The sequence below is a fragment of the Colletotrichum jinshuiense genome, chromosome 7 (genome assembly GCF_051148585.1).
Source record: "Colletotrichum jinshuiense chromosome 7, complete sequence".
Classification (NCBI taxonomy): Eukaryota; Fungi; Ascomycota; class Sordariomycetes; order Glomerellales; family Glomerellaceae; genus Colletotrichum; species Colletotrichum jinshuiense.
The window spans coordinates 460687-473388 of NC_139314.1; the positions used below are offsets into that span (position 1 = coordinate 460687).

General features: G+C 52.7%; 1 protein-coding gene across 1 annotated transcript; it reads left to right on the plus strand.

The window, feature by feature from the left end:
- Positions 1–3167: 3167 nt before the first annotated feature.
- Positions 3168–4476, plus strand: EsH8_VII_000113 (uncharacterized protein; the record flags this gene model as incomplete). Its single annotated transcript, XM_083270246.1, has 3 exons — positions 3168–3324; positions 3400–3594; positions 3659–4476. The coding sequence occupies 3 exons, from the start codon at positions 3168–3170 to the stop codon at positions 4474–4476; spliced, it is 1170 nt and encodes a 389-aa protein (XP_083127803.1).
- Positions 4477–12702: the final 8226 nt, after the last annotated feature.

Sequence of the window (12702 nt, forward strand, 5' to 3'; positions counted from 1 at the left end):
ATTGTAGGAGAGAGCAAAAAGAAATAAGAAAATGGAAAGAGTCTCTCATCAAAGAGAGGCTGTCTGGGGCGGGCGTGGAGTATATACCGGACTCCGAAAAAGATGCGCCACGCAGACGGGAGTGCAACGCGACCGAGGTCCCGGGGCAAATCCTACCCCCGATCTTGTATTATTGGTATCCCATTCTAGTGCGAGTCGATGAAAATACATGGACCGCTCCCAATTGTCCTTGTTATTCTTGTCGTGTCAAGGGGACAGTATCGGGTATATCTTTTTTTCCGGCTAACATCGACTACGACGTTGCTCCATATGACCCTCAAGTTTGCTGGTACAAGTACGATCAGCAAATTTTCTGAGCAAAATCTTGTACCTCGTAACAATTACATTCCGTAGGATCAAAATTCCTTCGCTAAGCCCCCTGAGTGGCCAGTTCCTCTCGCCCAGAGTGGCTCCTACATAGTAAGCACTGACGTCCACTCGTCCTCCATGGGATGCAGTATGAGTTACGAGACGTGCATTGAAAAGAGCCAATCATCGGTTTGGAAGTTTTACGAGTGGTGGGGCCTCAACATCAGTAGCGAAAGGGCCTTGGGTCCAAGTCTGGCCTATCATCATTATGGTGCAAAGAGCCCTGTCACGGCCATCTTTGTTCATGTTTCCCGTCAAAACACCAAGTTAGCATCTAAGAAATCGCTAGCTACTGTATCGTGGGGTCTGTCTTGGATTTCCGTTTACCTTTCAAACAACTCCACCATCGCCTTCTGGTGTGTTGCTTCGATCATCATAACCTTCAGGAGTAAACAGACCACGGTACTCTGCATGATTATGATTCTTCCCCTACTCCGTCCCCGGCATCACCATGCCTCATCATCTACATGGTACAAAGACCGACTTGACACTTTCACCATACGGCTCATCGGCTCTTCTTCACTCTGGTTGACTACGCGTTTTGGGTTTACCACATCACCTACATGATTGTTCCAGACCGTACATATTGGAAAATCCGCAGGGACTGCTGCAGGTCCCAACCGTTCGCATGGTCCCAGACACAATGCAACTGAAGACTCGGTGGAGTACGAGAGTTTAAATGGACCTGCGAACTAATCATCGCCAAGTTCCTTGGTTTATATTAACAGATCGACAATTGGATCCAACCCCTTTGTTGTAAAATAAAAGGATCCAGTGTCCTGGTACTATAGGTGGTTCTCCAGCAATATGTACTGTGCTGATCTTCCTGCATCCAATCTTCATTCTCCCCACTCCGCCACGTGAAGTCTCAGAACCGCTTATGGACTTGATGCCCTAGGTCTGCGTGCTACATCCTAGATCCATGGCGTATATTTGCCTCAAGTCAGAATCTCCTTGATCTCGGGTTGTCAACAATCTTGTTGCTAGTACGCTTCGGCGCCCACTAGCTTCACCTTCCGACCAGTGTAGGTGGCAACAGTTACGCTTGGAGTTCCCATCACGACATAGCAATCGTCCATCCGTGCGCCGAGACCGGCTGCGAGGTCTTTCTTCTGTATGGTGGAATTGGGTTGTGTTGGTCTTCAGGGGCACGGGACACCGCTCCGCGGTAACAGAGAACCCCTACTTCTCAAGCATCGATTAATCGGAAATCATTCTTAACCCCGCACTACGTCCTTCTAGAACAAAAGGAGTGCATGTTTGGCGTAATTGGCGGAGGAAATGAGGTGCCATCACAACCAGCCAACCAAGGTATACGACAGTTATGAATGCATCTTTTCCGTGCCACCTTGCTCCTGCATGCCGCAGAAACTAGACCGAATTGGCTACTTCGTAGCCGCTGGCTTTCCACAAGAACATGGCCAGCAAGGGTATTTCTGCACTGACCTTGGCCGGATGTAACAGATCCTGGCATTAGTGGCATTAGGTACTTAGGTCCGGGAAAATTTAACTGTCCGTAGTTGACGGTAGAATACCAGCGGAGATACTCGGAAGATCCTTCGGCCGATCCATCAACCGGTGTACGGCATTCCTCCAGGTATATCCCTGCTTTATGGCGGGCCGCGTCGCTTACGGACGTGTTCCTTCATCCAACGTGTTGCATTGCGTCTACCCTTGTCCACGCTGGGTATTCGCCGGTTCGACTCAGCCAGCCAGCCAGGCTGTACCAAACTTGAGGCTCTTGTTGTGTTTAAAATTGTGAACTCAATATGACAAAGGCTGATTCGAATAACCGGCAACGGCTTATTTCTCGCCCGCGCCTATTCAGATCTGCCCAGCCGTCATCTTACTCAGCGCCCCGCGCCGTGATCTACCGCACTGTAGAGGCTGTGCGGCGATGTTGTCTCACTCCCTATATGCCGGGAATCCAAACTGGTTCGGAGGCAGGCCGACAACACCTGGCCCAACGCATGCTTCTGGTGACGGTACGCTGTGCCTGCACTTTTGTGGATATGTACAATATGTCTGTTGTCGGGTGCAGCGACCAAAAGGGCAAGCAAACGAGGATGGGTATGGAGCAGCATGGGTTAAACCGACAGCGGGCGTGCACCCAACAGCTGAAGGAAATGAAGTACCTCAACCCGCTTGTATCCTGCTCGTTAACCATCCGTTCCCTGCCCTCCAGTGTTCTGGGCCAAGCAACGCTCTTAGTGCCAGATGCCCCTTGGCCAGGTCATTCTGATCGACGGTTCGATGGTAAATAGGCCTAATTCTAGTATAGTCGAAAGTCGTGTTGCATCAAGTTGCTGACGTGATGTATAGCGCCTTGTCAGTACCGAATCTTCCTCTGCTGGGGAACCGCTCAGCCCTTTGGGAACTTCCTTCGAAAGCCCGGCCCGCCCACCTCGAAATTAATCCTGAAGCACATCGATCCTTCGGGTCTTGGCCCCGCAGACGGCTAGCCAAGTCTTCAACCACTGCATACAACTTCATTCACAGATCTTATGATCTTGGCTGTCACCATGTACACAGTCCTCACACTACCCTGCCGCTCTGGTTTCCTCCGGCTTACTGGTCAAAAGGCACATACCTTGATCGCGCCAGACCTCCAACAGTTTTGCACCTGCCCCAGATGCATCAGGTATCCACGTGGGCGGTTACTCTGTCACTTCTATTAAACTGTTCGTGGCCCTCGCCTGACCCTATCAGACCCGCGATCTTGAAGAAGAAGAAGCAACGTTAAAGTGCATCATCCAACCATGTCTTCAACCGCGAGCGATACTGGAAGAAGCCGCCAGGGCAGCGAGACCGCAGAAGTCACCACTCCAACAGACATGTACTGCACTCGTCGTCCGTCCGGCTCGGGAGCCAACACAAAAAAGAGAGAACATGATGCTTTCGGCCGGAATGCCCATGGTACGTGTAGAACAACACCGCATTGTCTCGCCTACCACAAACAATCCCAAGCGGCTAACGGTATCTCGTGTACAGATGCGCGGTCCAAGGCCAAGCTCCAAAAGCTTCAGGAGAAAGTAAAAGTCCACCAGCAATACGTAGAAGAATCGATCAAAGCACAGCCGCTCAGCACGACTCTGCCAATGGCTGCAGCCCCTACACCAGTGAACCCGATATTCCCACCACCGACGATGCAAAACGACCCGGCCTTGGCTGTCGACTTCTTCATGAGTATGTCGCTCATATAAGTTACGAAACACGGAATGGCAACACTGACTCACTTTTTCTGCATTAGCACCGCCGGAGCACTTCGATACCAACGGCACGCCCTACAGGACCCGAGTCTCAGACCAGGAGGCCTTTTTCAACTCGCTTCAATCACCTGCAACATTCACACACGCCACACCATTTTCATCATGGAACACATTACACGGATCGTACGGCCCACAAGAACCACTTACTCCAGGACCATCATGTTCAGCATCCGATATAATGACAGGATTCACATTAGATGACCCGTTCTGTTCAGCACAGAGCATGCGAGGCTTACATGGCGACAGAGGAATGCAGCCCCGACTTTCTCCAGAAAACGACAGAGCGCCGTGGGGAGACAGTCGGCAGCGTCTTGATACGCCTGACCTACCTCAGGGCCGGGTCCGTCATGTCATGGAGCAGGCGGCGGCGGTGGGGTTTGAAACTCTAGACGAGGCCGTCGCGGCATACTACACAGAGACGTTTGAGGACATGCCTTCACTGTACCAGGAACAGAGACTGAGCCGCAACCGACGGCTACCACGGCTTCTGAACACGCTCCACAGCGCCGCGAAGGGCTGGAGTGAGTGGGAGCGCAGAGGGTTCCAGGAACAGATTACACTTGGCGCCGAGGAAGTTCTCGTTCAAGAACTGAACACATACATCACGCAGCAGAGGATGAGTGCGGACGGCAACAGGTCAGCAAGCGGCGATATGGGAGAAGCCCGCGTGGAGAACACGGAAGACGCCTTGAGGAGGAGGCGGAAAGTACAAAACGATGTAAGTGCTAACCTCAACCCTGCGCGGGCCCGTCCCAGCCACATCGACTGTTACCAGCCACAGCCGACTGGACATGGGTAGGCCGTAGAAGCCTTGTCACTAACCGGACTGGTCCGTACAGCTTCCAAACCTTTGGGCTTTGACAACAGCCCTACTAGCAAGGACCGACCCATACAGCCAGGAAAACCGGTCGGACACGGTCCTTGCGATTATCGAAACTCTGTGCCATGGCCGAGGAGGCGGTGCCGTAGGAGGCCAAGATCGGTCTTGATCCTACACCGAGTCATGTATCATCGAGGGGGAGAGGGGAGGGGGGTATTGCGTGCCCCACACACAATCTGTATACAATCCTGGTTGAAAGGGGCCTCTCCATCCCACCCGCCAGTCTGTAACGCTCGTAGACAGTACTGTATAACAATCCTAGACAATTGAGCGACAATGTGGCAACCACCAGCGGTGAATGTGGTAACTTACTTACGTCTTCAGGAGGGTTGCCACCCGCACTCCCTGCGTCCCCGGGCAGCACGGTGGCGTCATTCCGTAGGCAAGAGGACACGGGGTTCCTGATCCCGTAGGAAAGAGAACATGGGGTTCCCGGTGCCGTAGGGACCGTAGGGAAGAGAACACGGGGTTCCTGATCCGCCGTTTGTGAAATGACCGCATCTTGGCATGGGTAGGTGTGAGCCAAGTGCCGCGCTGCCGCTTCCCACGGGAGCTTTTGCATGTTTGCTGCAAGGGGAAACTTTGATACATGCGCAGTAGAACTTCTGGCAGACCCTACGGCTTGACTGGCGTGCTGAGCACGAACGACTGCCTACTGCTTGGAAGGGCGCACTGAGGTGTGGCAACCTGCAGGCAGGCCGGGGTCTCGGCAGGCTATGAGATGATGGCTCTCCACTCACATCCTGGCGCGGCGCCAAGCATCTACCGACACCAGGCAGGTCGTACCGGGATATGCCAATATATGAACATGCAACATACGCATATAATGATGCAGGGAAGTGCATCCCTTTTACGGTCAGCGCTACATCGAGTAGTTTACAAAACAATGACGAATCAGAAGTTTTGCACACTCTGTCCAGGTTTCCAAATGTAGAAGACAGTGTGTGGACAGAATACATCTTCGAATGCTGCAATGCAGGCGTCGTGTAGCCGTCAAAAAGGATGGGTGTGTGTGGGTTCAGTCCTCAGACTATCGAGGCCGTTGCGGTCAACTTTGTAATATTTGGAGACCTCAAAATGCAGTGAAATGCTTTTAGAGTTGTGATTTCAAGAACGGTTACGGGAATCACGCCAATGAGGGCGTTGAAAGACAGAACATGGCCATGCGCCAATTCTTGGCCTGCATCATGAGCAAGCCGTGCTGTTGGGTGGCGTACGTAAGCGAGAACCAACATGGAACCCTATGGGGCACAACCAGGGCTACCCCCACTTATTCAAATAGGTAGCAGGGTGCTCAGGACAAAGCATTTGAATCCTCCTGGCAGGCTCGGACTTCGACCCGGACACAAAGCAGCACTCATAGGTAGGCGTTTGTCCGGAGCACCCCGTTGGCACTCCATTGTTGATCCTCCTGAGTCCTTGCTGAGACTCTCCGCGCATGCATTTTCTGCCTAAAAAATCTTTGGCCTACACAATGCCAAGCATCTCTGGCATGCCATCCCTCCAGAAGGCCTGAGTAAACCTGAAGGCTGCAGCTAGAACAGCCTGAGCTTGGCACCGTCGATCCTCCTGGCCAGGGCCTTCCCATCCATGCAGCTTCTGCCTAATTGTCTCTGGCTTGCACATTGCCAATCAAGCTCCGGTATCCGTGCAGCTCTCCAATGTCGGGACCAGCCCGTACCGAGTGTAGAACAGCCTGAGCAAGGTCCCCACTGTGGAGGACCGGCTCTGTTGCATCGTCTGCTGACATCATCCGCAGCGTGCGTCTGCGAACGGCGTCGAATGTAACGTCGGCTAGACACTGGGCTCCATGAAGGATCTATCAATTTGGTGGTGACTGGTGACCGTCCGGTTAGAATTAAGTAAGCAGCGGATACTGTTCTGAACGACTTCCCTGTTCCGAGTTCGCTTGGGATGACTTGATTCGGTTTATTTTCTGTGGTGATTGATGGGAATCTACACGGCAGAGTCGATCATTGAACAGATTTTAAGAGTATCGACAAGGAACCCCTTGTATGTAGGGTGGCGGGTTGGCCCGTCGGCACAAGAAATTGCCCGTCTTACGTTATCTTGGTTGGGAGTTGTCACTTGTCTTGTATTTCCTATCGAGAACCGTCTTCGCAGCCACGATCTGTCGAGATGCCGCCGAACCCGGTCAGATCGATGCCCCCATCTTTGAAAACACGAAAGATGGAGAAAACAAGAAAAGATGGGGAAGGGACGGAGGAACCAATGGCCTGGACACGGAAGAATGTATGGAGGCTGCGAGACGGACAGATGGGGCAACGCACCGAACGGCCAATATGACTGATGACAGGCTCGCCGTCGCCTATTTGGGAAGCAGAGGATACGGAAAGTGACAGGTTATGCAGCAGCCAACAGGGGAAGATAGCCTTTGGAATCCGGCAACCATCTGTTCCGAAATTCAACCAACTTTATGACGCCAAATCGTCCCATAACCGGCCTCACCCGGAGGGTGCTGCTCTGACGTTGACGGGCTCAAGGGTGCAGGCCAGATCCCCCCAGGGGGGGGAGGGGGCCAATATGCAGGCAAGGGTGACGAGCAGGGGTAGCTTTCGTGGTATGGCCTGATTACTGCAGGAAATGGGGCATGACAGGATCCCTTTAGCTGCAGGCCCGAATTCGGATGTTGGGATGGCGAGACGACAACTGACATGAAGACTGGGGAAAGATGGGGTGCTCTACATCGTAACTGGGACTTTCTTCTATCGCCGGGGAGACATACGTGCCGCCCCCGCCCGCCTCCCGCGCCCTCCCGCATAACTCCCGCGCGCCTCCCGGACGTCGTACTTCGAGCCTGTCGGATTGAAGGGTGGCTGTGCGCTGGGGACTTGTCTATACGCCGCCCAGACAGTGTAGTCTACATGAGGAAATCTTAGGCGATCGTCCTTATGGTGGATTTTCAGTGGCTGTCTCTGGGCTGATGGATGGCACATGGGAAAGGTGCACAATATACACAATGTTGACCCCCACTGGCCTCACACGTACACCTATACTCACCAGTTTGATTGGCTGCCTTGACGACTATTTCGCCATCAATTATGAATTAGCATACGTAAAAAGTTCAATACTAGACACAATCGCTCGCTGGGTCTAACCTGCCGCTTACAGGTCGGTCAATCATCCCTTCAACCGGCACATAGATTCTGCACAACAACCCGCCTTTCCGCCCCCGCGCAGGCGCAGGAACCTGGATCTCAAGCCTCCCAAGGCCGGAGTTATCCCGATTTCACACACCAAGTACTCTTCTCGACGTACAACAAAATCTCTCATCTGCAGTGTTGGCAACCAATAGGTCACGCTAGCCAGCCGGGCCGGTTGGCCTGGTACGTCCAGCGAACGACAGTCACCCAAGCCCTCTACATGCCATGGCGCGAGTACCGCCAGAATCGACTGACTACTTGTTATTGGCAGTGAGCCTGGCGACAGCTACGCCAAGCGGACTGGCACATAAAGCAACCAAGGGGGCAGATCCTTTAGTTGACGACCTTCCTGCTAGAGATGTTGTCGCCTCCAGCAGAATGCAAGCCAACCTGCGCATACCGCCAACTTCCAGGCAAACATAACTGTAGACTATGTTAAAGTGGCGGAAATGGGCTTTTCGGTATTGCCGAACTACTTTTTCAACTGTACCGTACATTGAAGGGCGTGTGTCCCCAACCCCTGCACACAGCAATCCTTCGACCCAACACGCCCCCTCCTGTCAAGCCATCAGGCCCTGGTCGTCCCGACTTTTGGCCTGAGCTTCCCTCTCCTTCGGGTTTCAGCAGGCGAACCTTTGCCTGGCTAGCACGAATCGAGACATATTTTGCGAAGCCATACACGTCACTCCTCTTGACCTGCTGCAGAAACACTTGGGGTTTTCACGCGCCTCTAATGCGCCAAATCCCCGACGGCAGAGAACGGCCTCCCGCAAGTCGTGGGCATTTCCATTTGTTGCCAACGAGCGCGGACATGACAACCCTGGCCGTGGCGACGTCGAATCCATGCTTTCCGGCAACACTGTCCTGCTTTTTCGTATCCATGGGAGCCATCTGAACGAAGAGTCGGGGAGCAGGGATCTTGGAATTGGCCAAACACGAAGCAGAAAATTACCTGAGTGGTCTTCATTGCATCGCCAAGGTCATGCAAGCCGCCGCCGAGAGGTCGTTTTTAGGTTAACTGCCTTTGCATCTTGCAATAGAAGCATGTCCGCGGATCATCGAACCACCGACTCTGTTCCCAGAAACGGGAAACGGACACCCGTCGGACCATGGCCATACATGTCAAGACGGAGTGTCCAACGGGCGTCTCGTCGTCTTGCTTGGACAGCTTATCGTTTCTGAAGATGAGTTGGACCAACTGAAGGCCGTTCCCGCAGGACAAACCGGAAACAGAAAACAATCGATTTACGGCACCGACGGCGCAAAGGCTGGCAGATTGCAGCTTCTGTTGAATTTGACAACGAGGGGCCTGTTGCAGACAACAGCCTAAAAATCGAGCTGGGTTGAACATTGTCCCTCTCAATTCTCATCCACCGGCTTCTGAGGCACGGAAACAACTCTGCGACAAGCTTGGGAAGAGGTCGACGCTCTGCATCACATCATTCAGTTTCTCCGAAGCTGCAGCGACCATTTTGTCTAAAACTCCGGCACGTCGTGCAAACGCTAAATGAGACCAGAGAATTCATGGCCAATTATTGCCAGTATACTACTTGACGGGACTTTGAACAAATGCAACACATATACACCCGTCTGGGTCTGCCCATCCAGCTACTTGTGTGATCAACAACGCGATTATACACAACGAAGATTTTGGGCGGCTCTGGTATCCAACATGATAGTCTTTGAAATCCCAAGGGCACAGCGCCTGGGCTCGTTGCTCGTTTGCAAGCCTCTGGATGCAGGTTCATGGAGTTTCGGCTGCACGCAAGCGGCGTCAGAACCCAGGGCCAACGGTGGACGCATCGCAAAATTTCTCACTCCCCAGCTATTGTTTGAATCTCTATCGGTGAAAAAATCGCATTTCACTTATTTCTTTCTGGTGGCTAATTTTCGCATCCGCGGACCTCTATAATGTGGTTTTCCGTCTCCCACCTCAACAATCCCAAGGCAGATGTTCCATCTGCCCGGCTAGCTCAATCGGTAGAGCGTGAGACTCTTAATCTCAAGGTTGTGGGTTCGACCCCCACGTCGGGCTCAATTCCCGTCAGCGATTGACATGAATCATTTTTTTGGATTTCTTTTTCATTTAGATTTGATGTTTTTTGAACATGCAAAAAACGTTTTCACATCGACCATTAACAACGATTGTCAGCCGCCTGGACGGTCACAGCCTCTCTCTCCCTCACCTAAAGCCCATCTCGGATGCCCACAAACAGAAACCCGCTGGTAATCTCCACATTTTAGTCGACCGAACACCGAGAGAAACGAATACGGGCTCATCCGTACACAGATGCAGATTGGCAGGGGTGCGTGGTTCGAGCTGGCAGCAAGCTCTCCTCTTCCCCGGCTCTGAAATAATTTTGCAGACCCGCAGCTTATGTAAGTCGTGTCGCAATAACACGAGCAGAGGCGTGGTTGGATTAAATACTAACGCAATTAATCACCATCAGCACGACAGCTTTCTACCGTCCCGTCCGTCTCGTCTGTCCCGGCGCTATCAGACCCCGATCTAGATTTTTGTATTGCGAAGCAACCGCAACTGCAACACGCATGAGATCCAAAACCCGATGCTCCATTTTGCGCCAGTTGCTTTAGGTGTGCGCAAGCGAATCGACCCTGAGGTGTCAACCTATGCCTTTCTTGGTGGCCTCTTGCATAACTACCAGCCCGCAACTCAGGGCTGCTAATCCAGTAATGGAATGGGACTTGAGGGCGAATGAAGGTTGTCTCCCGGCCCATGTATCTATCATCCGCCCGGCCTAGCGTCCCCCGCCATCCCGTCGGGGCCCTGCATGTATCGCGGGACGGGATGCTAAGGCAAAGTGTATGCCCCAATCTGATCTGCTCCAGGCACGCCGTAGCGCGATCATTTTCGCCCCGGGGATTGACCCTGCTTCAGACTAGCAGTGTACTTGGACGATCTTTGCGATATCTGTCGCAACTCGCAGCCCAATCATGGTTTCTATAGTATCTCAAAGCGGCAAGACCCTGAATGGGGATCTCGATCTGCACTAGCTGGCTTGTGTGCTACCACGGCCTACCTCCATGTTAGACCAATAACAGCGAAAGCGGCAGCACGTTCCACAAGGCTAGGCCGAGTCAAGCCGAGAGTCATGGCGTTCGACAGCGTCTACTATCGACCCCATGGGCTGCATTTTTCCAGGCTAAGGCATGCGTCCCAACTTGTCGGCCGGTTTTCGGCCGAGTTAGCCGGGCAATTTATCATCGCCGGTGACACTTCCTTCTCCGTAAGCGAGCTGCACATTGTTTTCCATTTGGACGAGGCTGTCCGGTCCAGTTCTACAAAGTGTGCAATAGCCGTTAAACCCGGCCTGTGTTTGTAACTTTTATCGAACCACCGTGGCGGAGATCCGACCCTTTCCTGGCCTGGGGGTGGAAATGCGGCGGCATTCCTAATTGTTGCGTGGAATCTTGGCGACAAGACGAGCACAGCCCTCTCTCGTCGGCGTGTCGCCAATGTGTTGTGTCAAATCTCACATGATGTCGTCAATCCTGCAAAGGAAGACGCCAGGCACATTGCAATAGCCTATGCGCCAAAACGAAAGGAACGCTGGGCAACCCTTTTGAATAAACTCACAAACATGGGCGGCAACGATTGGACGTGGGCTCTCCAAGGCACATCACTCATATGCCGGCCAGTCAGACTCGCATCGTGCGCAAGCGTAGGGTTTCCACTGGTTGGTCGGAAGCATTACCGTGGCCGTCAGCGTTACTCTCCGGTCGATCAGATGTGTAAGCCTCCCGCAGCGTCACATCTGGTGTAACGGGAGGTCAGCGGCAATGAGCATGCAGCGGGGTGCGCGCGGCACAAGCTCTAACGGTCCAGTTTCTCCATCCATACTTCCCCTTGTCCCTTTTCTTCTGTTCTCCTGCCGCTATACCATCTGCCAGGGCTGGGCTGGATCGCCTTCTCACTCTCATCCGCTCAGTCCACCATTTCTCGGGGTTTCTCTTCAGATGTCCCAAACCCTACCGCTCCGAGTTCGCAATTCCATCCATTCTTTCTCAACAGGAAGAGATAGCGACAGTGTTTAACTGCCACGTCGACTCACCAGTGCCTCTGAACAGGTAATCTTGAAGAACGGGCCTTGGAGGCAATGGGTTGGCAGCCATCTACGACCCAGGCACATACCTAATCATTGCTTCTTGGGCCCCGACGGAAAGACAGCGTTTCGCTCTGTCTGGATCCATCATGCTATCCATCACCATATTATGGTATCTCTCGTCCTGAACCCACAACCATACTTACATACAACCAGCCGGTCAAAACCTATTTACAACATCATTGTCTCTCCTCCCTGGTAGTATTAGCGCTGTACTTCTTGCTCCCGCCTGAGATGATACCGGCCAGACCAAAGACGAACACTCCCCCTTCAGGCTGCACATATGGTAATCATATGCGTCACGATTACTGGCCAGCCTTTAACCTGATTCCCCTGGCATGAAAGGCGACACACCTCGAAATGTTTTAGACAATACAGGCCAAGCAAGAGAATTGCGACAGAAGGGCAAGATTCCTCTCGTCAACGCGTCACACATATCTTTAATTGCATGTTTTCATAAGTAAATGGCCGACCACCACAGCTTCTGCAACAGCATTGCTCCAAACCTCCTGCATATTGGCGATTCCATCGCCACACCTTCCTCTGTTCTTGTCCAAGCTCATCAAGTGCTATTTTGGAAAGAACAGGAGAGTCTGGTGGATGGGAGTGGTCACAGGCGTGGGAGAGCTGGACCACAGAACCAAGTTTAGTACTTGATTTACCGTGTGTTTAAACTAGACCAGCCGGCAACTTCTAGCAATACGAAGAGTGGCGGTTCGGTTTGGGTTTTGCAAGAAACAGACACAGCAGCACCACGTAGGGTGTGCAATGAATCCGCACCTATTATAGCACCTTGGATCCCGTTAATCCACTCCGTTACACATGATGCCTTGATCACTTCTTCCTGACTCTCGATA